Here is a 22,404-nt window from a genome sequence, read left to right as displayed (position 1 = left end):
TCGTAGTTAAACACTTAACGCTACGAAAAATGCGCAACTTTTCGCGTAAAGTTTTGAACGCTTACGCAAAGAATGCGCAACTTTTTACGCAAAAATCGCCACTGGATCCGAAAAATTCGTAAAGAAATCGAAAAACTCGCAAAACATACGAAAAAATCGCAAAGTACCGCATCATTACGAAAAAAACCCAATCGAACATCCCCATTCGACCGTTCCGTGCGGTACAAGTTAAACCAGCTCCCCTACAGGGTTACAACCCATATTAATGCGCGAGCTGAAGACACACGGCTACTTAGTAGCAGCTACTTTTTCATGGCTACTAAATGCCAGAAAATACCCCTGCCAAAAGACAATACCTGAGAATGCCTTCTGCCTAAAACACATGTAGAGTAGCAATTATCAGTAAATGATCAGCATTGTCTATTTTAGTAGTACCGTACTCAGTTCTGTTTCACCCTAAATCATAACAAAATGAAAATGGCACAGGGCCATCAAGCTGATGTTTGGATAGTTAATCCTTTCCTAGTGCGCTTAGTGACTCCATCACACAGGGACATACTATGCGAGAGGAACATAGCATGAAGTGAGGCCTGCATCCATAGTTGCACAGGACCAGATTCCATCATTCTCAGTAATTAGAGGAAAACAGCAGAATAACTTATCATAACATATACTGTACTGCGTATAATTTCTGATCATTGGTCCTTGGCCTCATATCCAAGCTCATTATGAGGATCCAGTGGCCCCTTCCTGCTATAAACTTCTTCCATATTCCCTGCCTGAATCGGAAGCTCATGCTAGAAACTGCTTTTGTTTAAGCTGTCCAGGAGTTATGAATGATTAGCATGGGATTCCAGTCTCTATAAATACTTCTGCCTCACATCCGATTTAAACAATGCAAGATCATGATAAGTCAGATTAAACATATACACGTTTGTTTATATAGCAAAGGTTCTATTTAGCTAGCTGGCCTAGAGCAGTTTAAGAATAAGTGAAAGTAAAATATTCGGCTACTGGTTCTGGAACAAATACATACTGCCTAAGGTCCCATACACGGGCCGATTGTATGCTGCCGATATGGGTCTTAGACCTGATTCAGCAACTAATCGGCCCATGTAGGGCACTAACCGCGTTGCCTGCCCCGACCCCATATCTGGCCTGAAATCGCGGCAGATATCGATCCAGGTTAAAAAATCTAGTCGGCATGGGGACCGTATCGGCTCGTTATTCTCCCATCAAACCGACTTTGCCTATACCCGCGTTATAATCGATCGTTTGGCCACACGATCAAGATAGCCTGGATTCTCCTCTGATATCGGGTGAAGATCCGCAAATGCGCAACTTTTTACGCAACTTTCGTAATGGATACGAAAAACTCGCGTTTTTACGCAAAAATCGTATTGGTAACGAAAAATTCGTACAGAATCCGAAAAAATCGCAAAACATACGAAAAAGTCGCAAAATGTTCGTTTTCAAGTCGGAACTTTTCCAATTCGGGTCGGATTCGTGGGTTAGTAAATCAGCCCCTTAGACTTTATTGAAAACACTGTGAATTTTAACTACAATTCCAAAAAGAGAAAAGGAAGTTAAAAAGTCCAGTGTGTTATAGACCATATTGTTGGTAACTTTACATCGCTGGACAACTGCAAGTGGCTATGTATATGTTTGGCCGTAATACTGATTGTATTGTAGAACTTAAATATAGAAATAAGTGTTCAGGTTTGATGTTAGAATTAGGGTAGACAATTTACAGCAGCTTTCCACCTATAAGGGCTCTGGCACACGGGGAGATTAGTCGCCCGCGACAAATCTCCCTGTTCGCGGGCAACTAATCTCCCCGAATTGCCATTCCACCGGCAAAAATGTGTCGCCGGTGGGATGGCACACACGGCGGCGCGATTGCGGCAACTTCGGCGATTTGCCGAAATCTCCTGCGCAGCGTGTGCCATCCCACCGGCGACTTACATTTTCACCGGTGGGATGGCAATTCAGGGAGATTAGTCGCCCGCGAACAGGGAGATTTGTCGCGGGCAACTAATCTCCCCGTGTGCCAGAGCCCTAAAGAATGCTGGGAGTTGTAGTTCACAGCAGTCGTAAGGCTATAAGTTAATTACTCTTTGCTTTAGTATAGTATGTTATCTGCAGGCTTGCACCCTGACTGTCGGAATTTTCTTTCATCCAGGCAATGACCCGTGTCAAACTCGATTTCTTGGATCAGCTGGGAAAATTTTGGGAGCTGCAAGGTTCCGCGCTCAGAATTCCAGTGGTGGATGGCAAGCTGTTGGGTGTGTATGCACTGAGCAAGGTGGGCGTGCAGGGACAGGTGGTTCTGCAGATAAACAACATACGCATTAGCATCTTGCAGTGTCTTCTGCGCCAGGATTAAATGGTTTACTGTAATTAAATAACTGCAGGAAGTTTATATAATTACACCTTTCTAAAAGAACAGAAAGGGCCTTATTGCCCAAAGCCATCCGTAGACTGTTACCTTCTTTCCTTTTTCACTCCAGGTGGTTTCCAGTGAGGGGGGCTTTGAGGTTGTCACTAAAGAGAAGAAATGGTCTCAGGTGGGCAATCGGATGGGATACCAGCCAGGCAAAGGCACAGGCTCTCTTCTGAAGTTGCACTATGACCGAATCCTCTACCCCTACGAGCTGTTCCAGTCTGGCGTCAGCCTGATGGTAAGAAATGCACCTAGAATATTCTAGAGAGAAACCTTCTGTTTCAGTTTTTAGTAAAGGTACCGGTATAGGACCTGTTATCCAGAATGCTCGGGACCTGGGGCTTTTCAGATAAGGGTTCTTTCCGTAATTTGGATCATTTAAACCTCACAGGATTGTTTTGCATCCAATAAGGATTAATCATATCTTAGTTGGGATCAAGTACAGGTACTGTTTTATTATTACAGGGAAAAGGGAATCATTTAACCATTAAATAAACCCAATAGGGCTGTTCTGCCCCCAATAAGGGGTAATTATATCTTAGTTGGGATCAAGTACAGGTACTGTTTTATTAATACAGAGAAAAAGGAAAACATTTTTAAAATTTAGAATTATTTGCTTATAATGGAGTCTATGGGAGACGGCCTTTCAGTAATTCGGAACTTTCTGGATAATGGGTTAATGTACTGTTGCCCTGAACTGGTAAAAGCTGTGTGTTTGCCTCAGAAAGACTGCCATAGTTTATACATAAACAAAGCTGCTGTGTAGCCATGGGGGCAGCCATTCAAGCTGGAAAAACAGGAGAAAAGGCACAGGTTACGTAGCAGATAACAGATATTCTCTGTAGAATTCAATGGGAATCTAGAAAGCTTATTTGTTATTTGCTATGTAACCTGTGCTTTTCTTTCCAGCTTGAATGGCTGCCCCCGGGGCTACACAGCAGCTTTGTTTATATAAACTATAGTAGTCTTTCTGAAGCAAACACAAACTTTTACCTTTGCAGGGCTTTGCTACACTTTACATTTTTGGTCTTACTGTCCCTTTAAGTCTTTCAGGGCTCAGTGTCCTTCTATGGAAAGTGGTGGCAGTTCAGTTCCCACCCAGCCAAGCTGGTAGCCTATTGGTCTGTGTGTGGGTCCTGCCAAGTTCTAGGGTTGCCACCTCACCCCTTTAATACTGGCCACATATTGAATCCACATGTTGCATGGCTAATTAGCAATTCATATAGATGCATGCTGCATGGCTGTACATGAACCAGTTCAGTCTGCAGCATGCATCTCAATGATTTGTTAATTAGCCATGCAAGGCGTGGATTCAATATGTGGCCGGTATTAAAGAGTGGTCAGGGCTTTATTTGGCCGCATCTAATTGTGAGCGGTGCCCTTTAAACATATAGTTGATGGCTGCAGGGAATTATAATCCATCCTGCTATACGGCTAAGGGGGAGGCTGGTGTGTGTGACCTTCACTTTCAGCCACTAATCTCAGGTCACAGGCCTGATAAATCCCAACGGCATCCGCCAAACAGCGAATGGGGCATGAGAAGGATGTGAGGGATTTGAGAGTCAGTTCAGCAAAAGCCCCGGAGCCTTGAGATTCAGTTGGATTTCCTAATGAAACAATAAGCAGCACAAGGTCAGGTACCCATCCCTGGGAGGGAAATGCACGAGCACCATGGTACTCCTCCTCCTCCTCCTCCTTCTATTGTATAATTAAAGTCACAAACTCACCTCTGGGTTGGATCTTGGAGGCTTGTAGAACTCTAAATTTGGATGCAGGGCCGGAATATTCTTGTGCGCCAGAGCTTTGCCGAGCTCACTCCAACTACTGTATCCTGGCAATAATGCTGGGCATTGGCTTAACTACTAAGAGAGTAAGGGGTGCTCTCCCCTTGCAATGCTAAGTAAGCTTTATCAGAACAGTCTACGTGAATACAGCCATAAGCATTCACAGAAACGCTGTGCTGAGTCCTCTATCAAAAAAAACAGGATTTCTTGTCAGGGGCGGGCCAAGCCGACCGGGCGCCCTAGGCAACCCGGTCGGCAAACTCCGCCCACCTCCCTGCCCCCGAACGGCGCATGTGCGCCAATGCACAGGAGGAGGTGGGAGGGGGCGTGGCGGTTAGTTCAGTCATTGCTCCGCCGCTAATGACAAGCGGCGGAGGCAATGACAAAGTAGCGCTAGGGGTAGGCAGGAGAGGCTCCTGCCTGGCGCCCCTCCATCGTTGCACCCTAGGCAGCTGCCTCTTCTGCCTACCCCTAGTTCCGGCCCTGTTTCTTGTCTCCTTGTTTGTAAACATGTTCTTCAGTAAATTCACTTTTGGTATGTTGCGTAGAGTGCCAGGGTCGGACTGGGGGGTGCAGGGCCCACCGGGGCTCCCGCCCCAGGGGCCCTGCAGCCGTGTCCCCTACCCCCCCCCCAGGGGCCCCCCCAACCCCCCCACCTGACGTCCTCCCTGATTGCGTATAAATTGAACGCATCGGGGCGGAACAGTCAGAAGGGGGAGCGCCGGCAAAGGTCGGACTGGGCCACTAGGGCCAGGGCCCACCGGGATTTTTCCCGGTGTCCCGGCGGCCCAGTCCAACCCTGTAGAGTGCTATTCTGAACAATTTGCAATTGGTCTTCATTTTTTTATTATTTGTGACACTGTGACCTACTGTGTCCGTAAGTTACCCTCCCATCTAGATTGTAAGCTCTTCGGGGCAGGGACCTCCATCCTCTTGTGTCTTTGACTCTTAACTTATTGCAACTGTATCTTGTATTTATTTGTATTTATTTATTTGTATTTATTGTTATACGGAGTATTTATCTATTATTATCTTAATAACCCCCTGTTTGTATTAATGTATTCTACTGTACAGCGCTGTGTACATAAGTAGCACTTTATAAATAAAGATATACATACATACATACATTTGTGTTTTTTGAATTATTTAGCTTTATATTGAGCAACTCTCCGTCTTGGCCTTTTAGCAGCAATAAGGTTGCTAGGGTCCAAACTAGCCTAGCAACCAGGCAGTGGTTGGAATGAGAAACTGGGATATGTATAGGAGTGGGTCTGAATAGAAAGATAGGTAATAAAAAGTAACAATGACAAATGACTCCACACCTCACTGCGGACCCTGAAGGGGGTTATAAACCTAGTTATGCTATAGAAGTTGCCCAAAAACATAATTATAGATGCAATAAAACTCACTAATGAGAATTCTACTGACCAAAATGCAATAGAATTCACCACTAAGAATCCCGATTCCCAGCACTGTGTCGGCCATCTTGCTGGTACCTTACATATAGAGATAATGATGGCATTTTCCCCGTCATTATATGGCACAGGAATCAGACATGGGGATAAAGGGACAGACTTGTTCAGTGCTGGGAAACTGTGCTTATTGCTCCCAACCAGGGCCGCCATCAGAAATCACGGGGCCCCTCACAAAAAAAATTTCTGGGCCCCCCTCCTCCCACACCCCCAATGGCCCCTCCCACACACCCCCATCAATACAAAAGACATACAGACATTGGTAGCCAGGGGTTACGTTTTGCATTGGTGCCAGGGCAGGTACCCCCTAAATCATTGCTAGCCAGCCCAGGGCCCCCTAAAACATCAGTGGTCCTCCCCCAAATTACACATACCGCAGGGCACCCCCAGCATCCTCCGGCCCCCCCAAGCATCCTTCAGCTTCCAAGGGCCCCCCCAAGCATCCTTCATCTTCCACCAGGGCCCCCCCCAAGCATCCTTCATCTTCCACCAGGGCCCCCCCCAAGCATCTTCATCTTCCACCAGCCACCCCCCCCCAAAGCATCCTTCATCTTCCACCAGGGCCCCCCCCAAGCATCCTTCATCTTCCACCAGGGCCCCCCCAAGCATCCTTCATCTTCCACCAGGGCCCCCCCAAGCATCCTTCATCTTCCACCAGGGCCCCCCCCAAGCATCCTTCCCCCCAAGCCCCAAGCATCCTTCATCTTCCACCAGGGCCCCCCCCCCCAAGCATCCTTCATCTTCCACCAGGGCCCCCCCCAAGCATCCTTCATCTTCCACCCCCCCCCAAAGCATCCTTCATCTTCCACCAGGGCACCCCCCAAAGCATCCTTCATCTTCCACCAGGGCATCCTTCAGCTTCCCCCAGGGCCCCAAGCACCTTCAATTTCCTCCCAGCAGCGTCCTGCTCCCATGATGTCCTCCTCTCTGTGCCGCGGCTCCCAGCTGCTTCTGTGCTTTTATAAGGTTGTGCTCTGTGCGTGTGACGTCAGTACGCACGGGCGCAACCTTATAAAAGCGAGGATGCAGCAGAGAGCCGCGGCACGTAGAGGAAGACGCAACTGAAGATTGGCCCACCCCAGCTAAAAATGCCCGGGCCCGGGATGGTCGTACCCCCTGTGCCCCCTGATGGCGGCCCTGCTCCCAACTCCAATTGCAGGAACAGAGAACAGGGAGCCGGATTTACTCACATCAGCTGGGATTCTCATTGGGGGATTTTTTTTAATTTTGAGGGGTCGCTGGAGATTTGGGGAAAAGTTTTCAATACATTTCATTGAGCAATATTGCTTTAAGAATACAACTCCGATGTTTCTAGGCTACAGCTCCCAGCATGCCTCAGCCTTCATTATATATTGCATTATTCTGGGATTTGTAGTCCGGCACCAACTAAATACAGTTGGGTTGAGCAATGCAGTGCAGCAGGGTTTACAAGCCCTTTAGATTGGGTAATCCACCCAGCAGGTTGGGGCAAAGTCCTTTACTCAACATGATTTTAGGGACTACAATGCCTTTGGCAATGGGTGCAGCTATCAGGGAGTATTGGGAGGCAATAAGCAGTGGTTTATGGTGATTTATTGGCAGTTTCTTAAGCACTGATTAAACACCATGCTGGTCATGTACACACAGACCCAAGGCCTGAGCCCCTTGTTGCCCACTTTGGGCCTGTACATGGACCACTTCTGCCTACATCACTGGTGGGTGCAACTAGGGTCTGGTTTTGACCCAGACAGCCGCTCAGAAAAGCTCTTTGCTACGGCCCATACGTATGAAGCTCAGCTTTAGATGCCCGGTGTACCCGATTCCTGCATTTCTAACCCACTGACCTAAGAGTCAGGCAACTTGTGGGATGAGTATATTCTCAGTAATGCATCAATTGTGTATATTCATAGGGTTTCTGTGACTGCCTGTGGCTATGTTTGTACAAGGTTTATATATATTTCTGTAGCTGCACCAGGTTCAGCCTGGGGATATGGAAAAGTGTGCCATTCCCAAACTGGCATCAACTGTTGCTTTGGAACCTTTTATTATATTCTTATTGATCCATGGAAATCGACCTTCCCATTCCCAGTTGCCCCATGGAAACAAAGCACCATCTAACAGTCTAGATCACGGTTGTCCAATTGGAGGCCTGTGGGCCAGATGTGGTCCCCCAGAATTTTTGGGCCCCTAGTCTGCTCAAAGGCTCCATGAACTTCATTGTATGAAGACATCATTTTATTTTAACCTGATCCTCGAATATACTACAGGTATAGGAGCCATTATCTAGAATGCTTGGGACAAAGGGTATTCCGGATAAGGGGTCTTTCTGTAATTTGGATCTTCGTACCTTAAGTCTACTAAATAATCAATAAAACATTAATTAAACCCAATAGGGCTGTTCTGCCCCAATAAGGGGTAATTATATCTTAGTTGGGATCAAGTACAGGTACTGTTTTATTATTACAGAGAAAAGGGAATCATTTAACCATTAAATAAACCCAATAGGGCTGTTCTGCCCCAATAAGGGGTAATTATATCTTAGTTGGGATCAAGTACAGGTACTGTTTTATTATTACAGAGAAAAGCGCTAAAGGTCACCAAATAAAAAGTTGCGGCTTTTGGATATTTACAATGTGGCGACGATTCCGAATTCAACAATTTGCCATCTAAAACTAGTCGATATTATGTAGAAGTCAATGGCAGATGTACCTTCCCTGGAAGATCTTTCTGGGGGCTTGTTTATTAACACTGGTGCAAATTTGCCCCTGGGCAGTAACCCATAGCAACCAATTGGAGTTTGGATTATTCCAGTCACCTGCAGGTAGAACAATGAATGCAACAATTTGATTGGTTGCCATGAGTTACTGCCCATGGTTGATAGCTGAAACAGTGTCACAAAGAAGCCTGCTGATTAAAAGACCTTGCAGGATAATTGGTCGCGACCGAAAAAAGTCTGGCCACCCCTGCCATAGGCAATCACTATTTGTTGGGCTGTTGGGCCTTTGTGTCCTTGAAATGCCAGGACCTATTTTTTACTCCAAGTCAGTACCTGGCTTCTGTCTATAACGCATAAATATATTACCTGGCATTGCCATTCCCTTACCTTTTCCCAAAATGCTTGCTCTCCAGATCGTCCAGTTATAAATAGCCAGGGCCGCCATCAGGGGGGCACAGTCGTCCCGGAGAATTTCTACATTTAAGGGGGGCCCAGCCATGCTTCTGGATAATCAAATAAGGGCCCAGTCAACCTTAACATTGGGCATCTTAAATTTCATTGGTTGTCAGCGGCTAATCGATTGGTTGTGCCCCGTGCGCAACCTTATAAAAGGGCCTGTCTCTTGGAGGAGTCTGAAGTCACCGGAGCTGCCGCTGAAGGAGAAGAAGCCAAAGAACACCATCTTCGGAGGGCCCTGTCTTCGGGGCAATTGGGGCACTGTGTATGGGGGGGACTGGTTGGGGCAGGCAAAGCCGACCAGGTTGCCTAGGGCGCCCGACACTGGGGGTAAGTACACTGGCACACTGTTGCCTCATTCATTTGAATAGTTCTGCCCCATGTTATTCAGGTTGGGCAGAAGATATTTGTGCACCTCAATTTTAAAACGCTCCCACAGATTTTTAACTGGAAAGAGATCAGGGCTGTATTTAGTTCTGGTGCTGCCTTACCCACTGGACCTCTCCCCTACCCATACCCCTACCCCTGCTGTTCAGAGCAGTAAAGTTTGCCCATGGGCCAGTTGTTGAACAGAGGGAAGCCCCTCATTCACCTTCAGTTCTGGCACCAAATTGAGGATGGGGGTACATTTTTTCTAAACTGTTTCTTTCTATATAGGAACCATTGTATTTTGCACTGTTTTTAAAACCTTGGCTGAAAAGGTTTCTCTTAATTGACTATCCTGACACCCAATAAATAGTGACTGTCTGTGGCACCTTACAGCCCCCCTGGCATTCCCATTACCCAGAGGCACAAACAGCCCCCCCAGCCCAATAAATAGTGACTGTCTGTGGCACCTTAAAGCCCCCCTGGCATTCCCAGTACCCAGAGGAACAAACAGCCCCCCCCCCGGCCGAATAAATAGTGACTGTCTGTAGCACCTTACAGTACAGTCCCCCTGGAATTCCCAGTACCCAGAAGCACAAACAGCCCCCCCAGCCAAATAAATAGTGACTGTCTGTAGCTCCCAGTACCCAGAGGCACAAACAGCCCCCCCCCAGCCCAATAAATAGTGACTGTCTGTAGCACCTTACAGTCCCCCTGGCATTCCCAGTACCCAGAGGAACAAACAGCCCCCCCAGCCCAATAAATAGTGACTGTCTGTGGCACCTTACAGCCCCCCCTGGCATTCCCAAGTACCCAGAGGCACAAACAGCCCCCCCCGGCCCAATAAATAGTGACTGTCTGTGGCACCTTACAGCCCCCCTGGCATTCCCAATACGAGAGGAACAAAACAGCCCCCCCAGCCCAATAAATTAGTGACTATCTGTGGCACCTTACAGCCCCCCTGGCATTCCCAGTACCCAGAGGCACAAACAGCCCTCCCCAGCCCAATAAATAGTGACTGTCTGTGGCACCTTACAGCCCCCCTGGCATTCCCAGTACCCAGAGGCACAAACAGCCCCCCCAGCCCAATAAATAGTGACTGTCTGTGGCACCTTACAGCCCCCCTGGCATTCCCAGTACCCAGAGGCACAAACAGCCCCCCCAGCCCAATAAATAGTGACTGTCTGTGGCACCTTACAGCCCCCCTGGCATTCCCAGTACCCAGAGGAACAAACAGCCCCCCCAGCCCAATAAATAGTGACTGTCTGTGGCACCTTACACCCCCCTGGCATTCCCAGTACCCAGAGGCACAAACAGCCCCCCCAGCCAAATAAATAGAGACTGTCTGTGGCACCTTACAGCCCCCCTGGCTTTCCAGTACCCAGAGACACAAACAGCCCCCCCAGCCCAATAAATAGTGACTGTCTGTAGCACCTTACTGCCCCCCTGGCATTCCCAGTACCCAGAGGAACAAACAGCCCCCCCAGCCCAATAAATAGTGACTGTCTGTGGCACCTTACAGCCCCCCTGGCATTCCCAGTACCCAGAAGGCACAAACAGCCCCCCTAGCCAAATAAAATAGTGACTGTCTGTGGCACCTTACAGTCCCCCTGGCATTCCCAGTACCCAGAGGCACAAACAGCCCCCCCCGGCCCAAAAATAGTGACTGTCTGTAGAACCTTACAGTCCCCTGGCATTCCCAGTACCCAGAGGAACAAACAGCCCCCCAGCCCAATAAATAGTGACTGTCTGTGGCACCTTACAGCCCCCCTGGCATTCCAGTACCCAGAGGCACAAACAGCCCCCCCTGCCCAATAAATAGTGACTGTCTGTGGCACCTTACGCCCCCTGGCATTCCCAGTACCAGAGGACAAAACAGCCCCCCCAGCCCAATAAATAGTGACTATCTGTGGCACCTTATAGCCCCCCTGGCATTCCCAGTACCCAGAGGCACAAACAGCCCCCCCAGCCAAATAAATAGAGACTGTCTGTGGCACCTTACAGCCCCCCTGGCTTTTCCAGTACCCAGAGGAACAAACAGCCCCCCCAGCCCAATATATAGTGACTGTCTGTGGCACCTTACAGCCCCCCTGGCATTCCAGTACCCAGAGGCACAAACAGCCCCCCCAGCCCAATAAATAGTGACTGTCTGTGGCACCTTACAGCCCCCTGGCATTCCAGTACCCAGAGGCACAAAAGCCCCCCCAGCCAATAAATAGTGACTGTCTGTGGCACCTTACAGCCCCCCTGGCATTCCCAGTACCCAGAGGCACAAACAGCCCCCCCCAGCCAAATAAATAGTGGACTGTCTGTGGCACCTTACAGCCCCCCTGGCATTTCCCAGTACCCAGAGGAACAAACAGCCCCCCCAGCCCAATAAATAGTGACTGTCTGTGGCACCTTAAGCCCCCCTGGCATTCCCAGTACCCAGAGGCACAAACAGCCCCCCAGCCCAATAAATAGTGACTGTCTGTGGCACCTTACAGCCCCCTGGCATTCCCAGTACCCAGAGGAACAAACAGCCCCCCAGCCCAATAATAGTGACTGTCTGTGGCACCTTACAGCCCCCCTGGCATTCCCAGTACCCAGAGGCACAAAACAGCCCCCCCAGCCCAATAAATAGTGACTGTCTGTGGCACCTTACAGCCCCCCTGGCATTCCCAGTACCCAGAGACACAAACAGCCCCCCCCAGCCCAATAAATAGTGACTGTCTGTGGCACTTACCAGCCCCCCTGGCATTCCCAGTACCCAGAGGAACAAACAGCCCCCCCAGCCCAATAAATAGTGAATGTCTGTGGCACCTTACAGCCCCCTGGCATTCCCAGTACCAGAGAACAAAACGCCCCCCAGCCCAAAAAATAGTGGACTGTATGTGGCACTTAAGCCCCCCTGGCATTCCAGTACCCAGAGGCACAAACAGCCCCCCCAGCCCAATAAATAGTGGACTGTCTGTGGCACCTTACAGCCCCCTGGCATTCCAGTACCCAGAGGCACAAACAGCCCCCCCCCAGCCAATAAATAGTGACTGTCTGTGGCACCTTACAGCCCCCCTGGCATTCCCAGTACCCAGAGGCACAAACAGCCCCCCCCAGCCCAATAAATAGTGACTGTCTGTGGCACCTTACAGCCCCCTGGCATTCCCAGTACCCAGAGGCACAAACAGCCCCCCCAGCCCAATAAATAGTGACTGTCTGTGGCACCTTACAGCCCCCCTGGCATTCCCAGTACCCAGAGGAACAAACAGCCCCCCCAGCCCAATAAATAGTGACTGTCTGTGGCACCTTACAGCCCCCCTGGCATTCCCAGTACCCAGAGGCACAAACAGCCCCCCAGCCAATAAATAGTGACTGTCTGTGGCACCTTACAGCCCCCTGGCATTCCCAGTACCCAGAGGCACAAACAGCCCCCCCCAGCCCAATAAATAGTGACTGTCTGTGGAACCTTACAGTCCCCCTGGCATTCCCAGTACCCAGAGGAACAAACAGCCCCCCCCAGCCCAATAAATAGTGACTGTCTGTGGCACCTTACAGCCCCCCTGGCATTCCCAGTACCCAGAGGCACAAACAGCCCCCCCCAGCCCAATAAATAGTGACTGTCTGTGGCACCTTACAGCCCCCCTGGCATTCCAGTACCCAGAGGACAAACAGCCCCCCCCCAGCCCAATAAATAGTGACTATCTGTGGCACCTTACAGCCCCCCTGGGCATTCCAGTACCCAGAGGCACAAACAGCCCCCACCAGCCCAAATAAATAGTGACTGTCTGTGGCACCTTACAGCCCCCTGGCTTTCCAGTACCCAGAGGAACAAAACAGCCCCCCCAGCCCAATATTAGTGACTGTCTGTGGCACCTTACAGCCCCCTGGCATTCCCAGTACCCAGAGGCACAAACAGCCCCCCCAGCCCAATAAATAGTGACTGTCTGTGGCACCTTACAGCCCCCTGGCATTCCCAGTACCCAGAGGCACAAACACCCCCCCAGCCCAATAAATAGTGACTGTCTGTGGCACCTTACAGCCCCCCTGGCATTCCCAGTACCCAGAGGCACAAACAGCCCCCCCCAGCCAAATAAATAGTGACTGTCTGTGGCACCTTACAGCCCCCTGGCATTCCCAGTACCCAGAGGAACAAAACAGCCCCCCCAGCCAATAAATAGTGACTGTCTGTGGCACCTTACACCCCCCTGGCATTCCCAGTACCCAGAGGCACAAACAGCCCCCCCCAGCCCAATAAATAGTGACTGTCTGTGGCACCTTAACAGCCCCCCTGGCATTCCCAGTACCCAGAGGCACAAACAGCCCCCCCAGCCCAATAAATAGTGACTGTCTGTGGCACCTTACAGCCCCCCTGGCATTCCCAGTACCCAGAGGAACAAACAGCCCCCCCCAGCCCAATAATAGTGACTGTCTGTGGCACCTTACAGCCCCCCTGGCATTCCCAGTACCCAGAGGCAACAAACAGCCCCCCCAGCCAATAAATAGTGACTGTCTGTGGCACCTTACAGCCCCCCTGGCATTCCCAGTACCCAGAGGCACAAACAGCCCCCCCAGCCCAATAAATAGTGACTGTCTGTGGCACCTTACAGCCCCCCTGGCATTCCCAGTACCCAGAGGCACAAACAGCCCCCCCAGCCCAATAAAATAGTGACTGTCTGTGGCACCTTACAGCCCCCCTGGCATTCCCAGTACCCAGAGGCACAAACAGCCCCCCCCAGCCCAATAAATAGTGACTGTCTGTGGCACCTTACAGCCCCCTGGCATTCCCAGTACCCAGAGGCACAAACAGCCCCCCCAGCCCAATAAATAGTGACTGTCTGTGGCACCTTACAGCCCCCCTGGCATTCCCAGTACCCAGAGGCACAAACAGCCCCCCCCAGCCCAATAAATAGTGACTGTCTGTGGCACCTTACAGCCCCCCTGGCATTCCCAGTACCCAGAGGCACAAACAGCCCCCCCAGCCCAATAAATAGTGACTGTCTGTGGCACCTTACAGCCCCCTGGCATTCCCAGTACCCAGAGGCACAAACAGCCCCCCCCAGCCCAATAAATAGTGACTGTCTGTGGCACCTTACAGCCCCCTGGCATTCCCAGTACCCAGAGGCACAAACAGCCCCCCCAGCCCAATAAATAGTGACTGTCTGTGGCACCTTACAGCCCCCCTGGCATTCCCAGTACCCAGAGGCACAAACAGCCCCCCCCAGCCCAATAAATAGTGACTGTCTGTGGCACCTTACAGCCCCCCTGGCATTCCCAGTACCCAGAGGCACAAACAGCCCCCCCAGCCCAATAAATAGTGACTGTCTGTGGCACCTTACAGCCCCCCTGGCATTCCAGTACCCAGAGGCACAAACAGCCCCCCCAGCCCAATAAATAGTGACTGTCTGTGGCACCTTACAGCCCCCCTGGCATTCCCAGTACCCAGAGGAACAAAACAGCCCCCCCAGCCCAATAAATAGTGACTGTCTGTGGCACCTTACAGCCCCCCTGGCATTCCCAGTACCCAGAGGCACAAACAGCCCCCCCAGCCCAATAAATAGTGACTGTCTGTGGCACCTTACAGCCCCCCTGGCATTCCCAGTACCCAGAGGCACAAACAGCCCCCCCAGCCCAATAAATAGTGACTGTCTGTGGCACCTTACAGCCCCCCTGGCATTCCCAGTACCCAGAGGCACAAACAGCCCCCCCAGCCCAATAAATAGTGACTGTCTGTGGCACCTTACAGCCCCCCTGGCATTCCCAGTACCCAGAGGCACAAACAGCCCCCCCAGCCCAATAAATAGTGACTGTCTGTGGCACCTTACAGCCCCCCTGGCATTCCCAGTACCCAGAGGCACAAACAGCCCCCCCAGCCCAATAAATAGTGACTGTCTGTGGCACCTTACAGCCCCCCTGGCATTCCAGTACCCAGAGGAACAAACAGCCCCCCCCAGCCCAATAAATAGTGACTGTCTGTGGCACCTTACAGCCCCCCTGGCATTCCCAGTACCCAGAGGCACAAACAGCCCCCCCAGCCCAATAAATAGTGACTGTCTGTGGCACCTTACAGCCCCCCTGGCATTCCCAGTACCCAGAGGCACAAACAGCCCCCCCAGCCCAATAAATAGTGACTGTCTGTGGCACCTTACAGCCCCCCTGGCATTCCCAGTACCCAGAGGCACAAACAGCCCCCCCAGCCCAATAAATAGTGACTGTCTGTGGCACCTTACAGCCCCCTGGCATTCCCAGTACCCAGAGGCACAAACAGCCCCCCCCAGCCCAATAAATAGTGACTGTCTGTGGCACCTTACAGCCCCCCTGGCATTCCCAGTACCCAGAGGCACAAACAGCCCCCCCCAGCCCAATAAATAGTGACTGTCTGTGGCACCTTACAGCCCCCCTGGCATTCCCAGTACCCAGAGGCACAAACAGCCCCCCCCAGCCCAATAAATAGTGACTGTCTGTGGCACCTTACAGCCCCCCTGGCATTCCCAGTACCCAGAGGCACAAACAGCCCCCCCCCAGCCCAATAAATAGTGACTGTCTGTGGCACCTTACAGCCCCCCTGGCATTCCCAGTACCCAGAGGCACAAACAGCCCCCCCAGCCCAATAAATAGTGACTGTCTGTGGCACCTTACAGCCCCCTGGCATTCCCAGTACCCAGAGGCACAAACAGCCCCCCCCCAGCCCAATAAATAGTGACTGTCTGTGGCACCTTACAGCCCCCCTGGCATTCCCAGTACCCAGAGGCAACAAACAGCCCCCCCCAGCCCAATAAATAGTGACTGTCTGTGGCACCTTACAGCCCCCCTGGCATTCCCAGTACCCAGAGGCACAAACAGCCCCCCCCAGCCCAATAAATAGTGACTGTCTGTGGCACCTTACAGCCCCCTGGCATTCCCAGTACCCAGAGGAACAAACAGCCCCCCCCAGCCCAATAAATAGTGACTGTCTGTGGCACCTTACAGCCCCCTGGCATTCCCAGTACCCAGAGGCACAAACAGCCCCCCCAGCCCAATAAATAGTGACTGTCTGTGGCACCTTACAGCCCCCCTGGCATTCCCAGTACCCAGAGGCACAAACAGCCCCCCCCAGCCCAATAAATAGTGACTGTCTGTGGCACCTTACAGCCCCCCTGGCATTCCAGTACCAGAGGCACAAACAGCCCCCCCAGCCCAATAAATAGTGACTGTCTGTGGCACCTTACAGCCCCCCTGGCATTCCCAGTACCCAGAGGCACAAAGCAGCCCCCCCCCCCAGCCCAATAAATAGTGACTGTCTGTGGCACCTTACAGCCCCCTGGCATTCCCAGTACCCAGAGGCACAAACAGCCCCCCCAGCCCAATAAATAGTGACTGTCTGTGGCACCTTACAGCCCCCTGGCATTCCCAGTAACCCAGAGGCACAAACAGCCCCCCCAGCCCAATAAATAGTGACTGTCTGTGGCACCTTACAGCCCCCTGGCATTCCCAGTACCCAGAGGCACAAACAGCCCCCCCCAGCCCAATAAATAGTGACTGTCTGTGGCACCTTACAGCCCCCTGGCATTCCCAGTACCCAGAGGCACAAACAGCCCCCCCAGCCCAATAAATAGTGACTGTCTGTGGCACCTTACAGCCCCCCTGGCATTCCCAGTACCCAGAGGCACAAACAGCCCCCCCAGCCCAATAAATAGTGACTGTCTGTGGCACCTTACAGCCCCCCTGGCATTCCCAGTACCCAGAGGCACAAACAGCCCCCCCCAGCCCAATAAATAGTGACTGTCTGTGGCACCTTACAGCCCCCCTGGCATTCCCAGTACCCAGAGGCACAAACAGCCCCCCCCAGCCCAATAAATAGTGACTGTCTGTGGCACCTTACAGCCCCCCTGGCATTCCCAGTACCCAGAGGCACAAACAGCCCCCCCAGCCCAATAAATAGTGACTGTCTGTGGCACCTTACAGCCCCCCTGGCATTCCCAGTACCCAGAGGCACAAACAGCCCCCCCAGCCCAATAAATAGTGACTGTCTGTGGCACCTTACAGCCCCCCTGGCATTCCCAGTACCCAGAGGCACAAACAGCCCCCCCCAGCCCAATAAATAGTGACTGTCTGTGGCACCTTACAGCCCCCTGGCATTCCCAGTACCCAGAGGCACAAACAGCCCCCCCAGCCCAATAAATAGTGACTGTCTGTGGCACCTTACAGCCCCCCCTGGCATTCCCAGTACCCAGAGGCACAAACAGCCCCCCCCAGCCCAATAAATAGTGACTGTCTGTGGCACTTACAGCCCCCCTGGCATTCCCAGTACCCAGAGGCACAAACAGCCCCCCCAGCCCAATAAATAGTGACTGTCTGTGGCACCTTACAGCCCCCCTGGCATTCCCAGTACCCAGAGGCACAAACAGCCCCCCCAGCCCAATAAATAGTGACTGTCTGTGGCACCTTACAGCCCCCCTGGCATTCCCAGTACCCAGAGGCACAAACAGCCCCCCAGCCCAATAAATAGTGACTGTCTGTGGCACCTTACAGCCCCCCTGGCATTCCCAGTACCCAGAGGAACAAACAGCCCCCCCCAGCCCAATAAATAGTGACTGTCTGTGGCACCTTACAGCCCCCCTGGCATTCCCAGTACCCAGAGGCACAAACAGCCCCCCCCAGCCCAATAAATAGTGACTGTCTGTGGCACCTTACAGCCCCCCTGGCATTCCCAGTACCCAGAGGCACAAACAGCCCCCCCCCCAGCCCAATAAATAGTGACTGTCTGTGGCACCTTACAGCCCCCCTGGCATTCCCAGTACCCAGAGGCACAAACAGCCCCCCCAGCCCAATAAATAGTGACTGTCTGTGGCACCTTACAGCCCCCCTGGCATTCCCAGTACCCAGAGGCACAAACAGCCCCCCCCCAGCCCAATAAATAGTGACTGTCTGTGGCACCTTACAGCCCCCCTGGCATTCCCAGTACCCAGAGGAACAAACAGCCCCCCCAGCCCAATAAATAGTGACTGTCTGTGGCACCTTACAGCCCCCCTGGCATTCCCAGTACCCAGAGGCACAAACAGCCCCCCCCAGCCCAATAAATAGTGACTGTCTGTGGCACCTTACAGCCCCCCTGGCATTCCCAGTACCCAGAGGCACAAACAGCCCCCCCAGCCCAATAAATAGTGACTGTCTGTGGCACCTTACAGCCCCCCTGGCATTCCCAGTACCCAGAGGAACAAACAGCCCCCCCAGCCCAATAAATAGTGACTGTCTGTGGCACCTTACAGCCCCCCTGGCATTCCCAGTACCCAGAGGAACAAACAGCCCCCCCAGCCCAATAAATAGTGACTGTCTGTGGCACCTTACAGCCCCCCTGGCATTCCCAGTACCCAGAGGCACAAACAGCCCCCCCCAGCCCAATAAATAGTGACTGTCTGTGGCACCTTACAGCCCCCCTGGCATTCCCAGTACCCAGAGGCACAAACAGCCCCCCCCAGCCCAATAAATAGTGACTGTCTGTGGCACCTTACAGCCCCCCTGGCATTCCCAGTACCCAGAGGCACAAACAGCCCCCCCAGCCCAATAAATAGTGACTGTCTGTGGCACCTTACAGCCCCCTGGCATTCCCAGTACCCAGAGGCACAAACAGCCCCCCCCCCCAGCCCAATAAATAGTGACTGTCTGTGGCACCTTACAGCCCCCCTGGCATTCCCAGTACCCAGAGGCACAAACAGCCCCCCCCCCCAGCCCAATAAATAGTGACTGTCTGTGGCACCTTACAGCCCCCTGGCATTCCCAGTACCCAGAAGCACAAACAGCCCCCCCCCAGCCCAATAAATAGTGACTGTCTGTGGCAACCTTACAGCCCCCCTGGCATTCCAGTACCCAGAGGAACAAACAGCCCCCCCAGCCCAATAAATAGTGACTGTCTGTGGCACCTTACAGCCCCCCTGGCATTCCCAATACCCAGAGGCACAAACAGCCCCCCCAAACCCAATAAATAGTGACTGTCTGTGGCACCTTACAGCCCCCCTGGCATTCCCAGTACCCAGAGGCACAAAACAGCCCCCCCAGCCCAATAATAGTGACTGTCTGTGGCACTTAAAGCCCCCCTGGCATTCCCAGTACCCAGAGGCACAAACAGCCCCCCCCAGCCCAATAAAATAGTGACTGTCTGTGGCACCTTACAGCCCCCCTGGCATTCCCAGTACCCAGAGGCACAAACAGCCCCCCCCAGCCCAATAAATAGTGACTGTCTGTGGCACCTTACAGCCCCCCCGGCATTACCAGTACCAAGAGGCACAAAAAGCCCCCCCCCAGCCAATAAATAGTGACTGTCTGTGGCACCTTACAGCCCCCCTGGCATTCCCCAGTACCCAGAGGCACAAACAGCCCCCCCCCAGCCCAATAAATAGTGACTGTCTGTAGCAACCTTAAAAGCCCCCCTGGCATTCCCAGTACCCAGAGGCACAAACAAGCCCCCCCCAGCCCAATAAATAGTGACTGTCTGTAGCACTTAAAGCCCCCCTGGCATTCCCAGTACCCAGAGGCACAAACAGCCCCCCCAGCCCAATAAAAAGTGGACTGTCTGTGGCACCTTAAAGCCCCCCCTGGCATTCCCAGTACCCAGAGGCATAAACAGCACCCCCCAGCCCAATAAATAGTGACTGTCTGTGGCACCTTACAGCCCCCCTGGCATTCCCAGTACCCAGAGGAAAAACAGCCCCCCCCAGCCCAATAAATAGTGACTGTCTGTGGCACCTTACAGCCCCCCTGGCATTCCCAGTATCCAGAGGCACAAACAGCCTCCCCCCACCAGCCCAATAAAAAGTGACTGTCTGTAGCAACTTAAAGCCCCCCTGGCATTCCCAGTACCCAGAGGCACAAACAGCCCCCCCCAGCCCAATAAAAAGTGACTGTCTGTAGCACTTAAAGCCCCCTGGCATTCCCAGTACCCAGAGGCACAAACAGCCCCCCCAGCCCAATAAATAGTGACTGTCTGTGGCACCTTACAGCCCCCCTGGCATTCCCAGTACCCAGAGGCACAAACAGCCCCCCCAGCCCAATAAATAGTGACTGTCTGTGGCACCATACAGCCCCCCCTGGCATTCCCAGTACCCAGAGGAATAAACAGCCCCCCCAGCCCAATAAATAGTGACTGTCTGTAGCAACTTAAGCCCCCCTGCCATTCCCAGTACCAAGAGGCACAAACAGCCCCCCCAGCCCAATAAATAGTGACTGTCTGTGGAACCTTACAGCCCCCCTGGCATTCCCAGTACCCAGAGGCACAAACAGCCCCCCCAGCCCAATAAATAGTGACGGTCTGTGGCACCTTACAGCCCCCCTGGCATTCCCAGTACCCAGAGGCACAAACAGCCCCCCCCAGCCCAATAAATAGTGACTGTCTGTGGCACCTTACAGCCCCCCTGGCATTCCCAGTACCCAGAGGCACAAACAGCCCCCCCAGCCCAATAAATAGTGACTGTCTATGGCACCTTACAGCATTCCCAGTACCCAGAGGAACAAACAGCCCCCCCAGCCCAATAAAAAGTGACTGTATGTGGAACCTTACAGCCCCCCTGGCATTCCCAGTACCCAGAGGCACAAACAGCCCCCCCAGCCCAATAAATAGTGACTGTCTGTGGCACCTTACAGCCCCCCTGGCATTCCCAGTACCCAGAGGAACAAACAGCCCCCCCCAGCCCAATAAATAGTGACTGTCTGTGGCACCTTACAGCCCCCCTGGCATTCCAAGTACCTAGAGGCACAAACAGCCCCCCCCCAGCCCAATAAATAGTGACTGTCTGTGGCACCTTACAGCCCCCCTGGCATTCCAAGTACCCAGAGGCACAAACAGCCCCCCCAGCCCAATAAATAGTGACTGTCTGTGGCACCTTACAGCCCCCCTGGCATTTCCCAGTACCCAGAGGAACAAACAGCCCCCCCAGCCCAATAAAAAGTGACTGTCTGTGGCACCTTACAGCCCCCCTGGCATTCCCAGTATCCAGAGGCACAAACAGCCCCCCCAGCCCAATAAATAGTGACTGTCTGTGGCACCTTAAAGCCCCCCTGGCATTCCCAGTACCCAGAGGCACAAACAGCCCCCCCCAGCCCAATAAAAGTGACTGTCTGTAGGAACTTAAAGCGCCCCTGGCATTCCCAGTACCCAGAGGCACAAACAGCCCCCCCAGCCAATAAATAGTGACTGTCTGTGGCACCTTACGCCCCCCTGGCATTCCCAGTACCCAGAGGCACAAACAGCCCCCCCCAGCCCAATAAAATAGTGACCTGTCTGTGGCACCATACAGCCCCCCCTGCATTCCCAGTACCCAGAGGAATAAACAGCCCCCCCCAGCCCAATAAATAGTGACTGTCTGTGGCAACTTACAGCCCCCCTGCATTCCCAGTACCAGAGGCACAAACAGCCCCCCCAGCCCAATAAATAGTGACTGTCTGTGGCACCTTACAGCCCCCCTGGCATTCCCAGTACCCAGAGGCACAAACAGCCCCCCCAGCCCAATAAATAGTGACTGTCTGTGGCACCTTACAGCCCCCCTGGCATTCCCAGTACCCAGAGGCACAAACAGCCCCCCAGCCCAATAAATAGTGACTGTCTGTGGCACCTTACAGCCCCCCTGGCATTCCAGTACCCAGAGGAACAAACAGCCCCCCCCAGCCCAAAAAATAGTGACTGTCTGTGGCACCTTACAGCCCCCTGGCATTCCCAGTACCCAGAGGCACAAACAGCCCCCCCAGCCCAATAAATAGTGACTGTCTATGGCACCTTACAGCATTCCCAGTACCCAGAGGAACAAACAGCCCCCCAGCCCAATAAAAAGTGACTGTCTGTGGAACCTTACAGCCCCCCTGGCATTCCCAGTACCCAGAGGCACAAACAGCCCCCCCAGCCCAATAAATAGTGACTGTCTGTGGCACCTTACAGCCCCCCTGGCATTCCCAGTACCCAGAGGAAACAGCCCCCCCAGCCCAATAAATAGTGACTGTCTGTGGCACCTTACAGCCCCCCTGGCATTCCAGTACCAGAGGCACAAACAGCCCCCCCAGCCCAATAAATAGTGACTGTCTGTGGCACCTTACAGCCCCCCTGGCATTCCAGTACCCAGAGGCACAAACAGCCCCCCCAGCCCAATAAATAGTGACTGTCTGTGGCACCTTACAGCCCCCCTGGCATTCCCAGTACCCAGAGGAACAAACAGCCCCCCCAGCCCAATAAAAAGTGACTGTCTGTGGCAC

At 52.7% G+C, this 22,404-nt stretch overlaps 3 protein-coding genes across 4 annotated transcripts in view; all 3 read left to right on the top strand.

The window, feature by feature from the left end:
• The window catches only part of LOC108645372 (serine/threonine-protein kinase mig-15-like), a 429,797-nt gene that overhangs the window by 259,145 nt on the left and 148,248 nt on the right, over positions 1-22,404 (top strand). The gene's annotated exons all lie outside the window — the stretch shown is intronic.
• The window catches only part of LOC101734594 (coiled-coil domain-containing protein 77-like), a 597,836-nt gene that overhangs the window by 525,583 nt on the left and 49,849 nt on the right, over positions 1-22,404 (top strand). The gene's annotated exons all lie outside the window — the stretch shown is intronic.
• LOC116406987 (lysine-specific demethylase 5A-like) lies at positions 2,047-2,822 on the top strand. The gene is made up of 2 exons (XM_031892318.1): positions 2,047-2,305; positions 2,511-2,822. The coding sequence occupies exons 1-2, from the start codon at positions 2,186-2,188 to the stop codon at positions 2,706-2,708; spliced, it is 318 nt and encodes a 105-aa protein (XP_031748178.1). The 5' UTR covers positions 2,047-2,185; the 3' UTR covers positions 2,709-2,822.

The sequence above is a fragment of the Xenopus tropicalis genome, chromosome 8 (genome assembly GCF_000004195.4).
Source record: "Xenopus tropicalis strain Nigerian chromosome 8, UCB_Xtro_10.0, whole genome shotgun sequence".
Taxonomy (NCBI): Eukaryota; Metazoa; Chordata; class Amphibia; order Anura; family Pipidae; genus Xenopus; species Xenopus tropicalis.
Note: the sequence above shows the minus strand (reverse complement) of the source record. Positions and strands in the feature narration are given on the sequence as shown.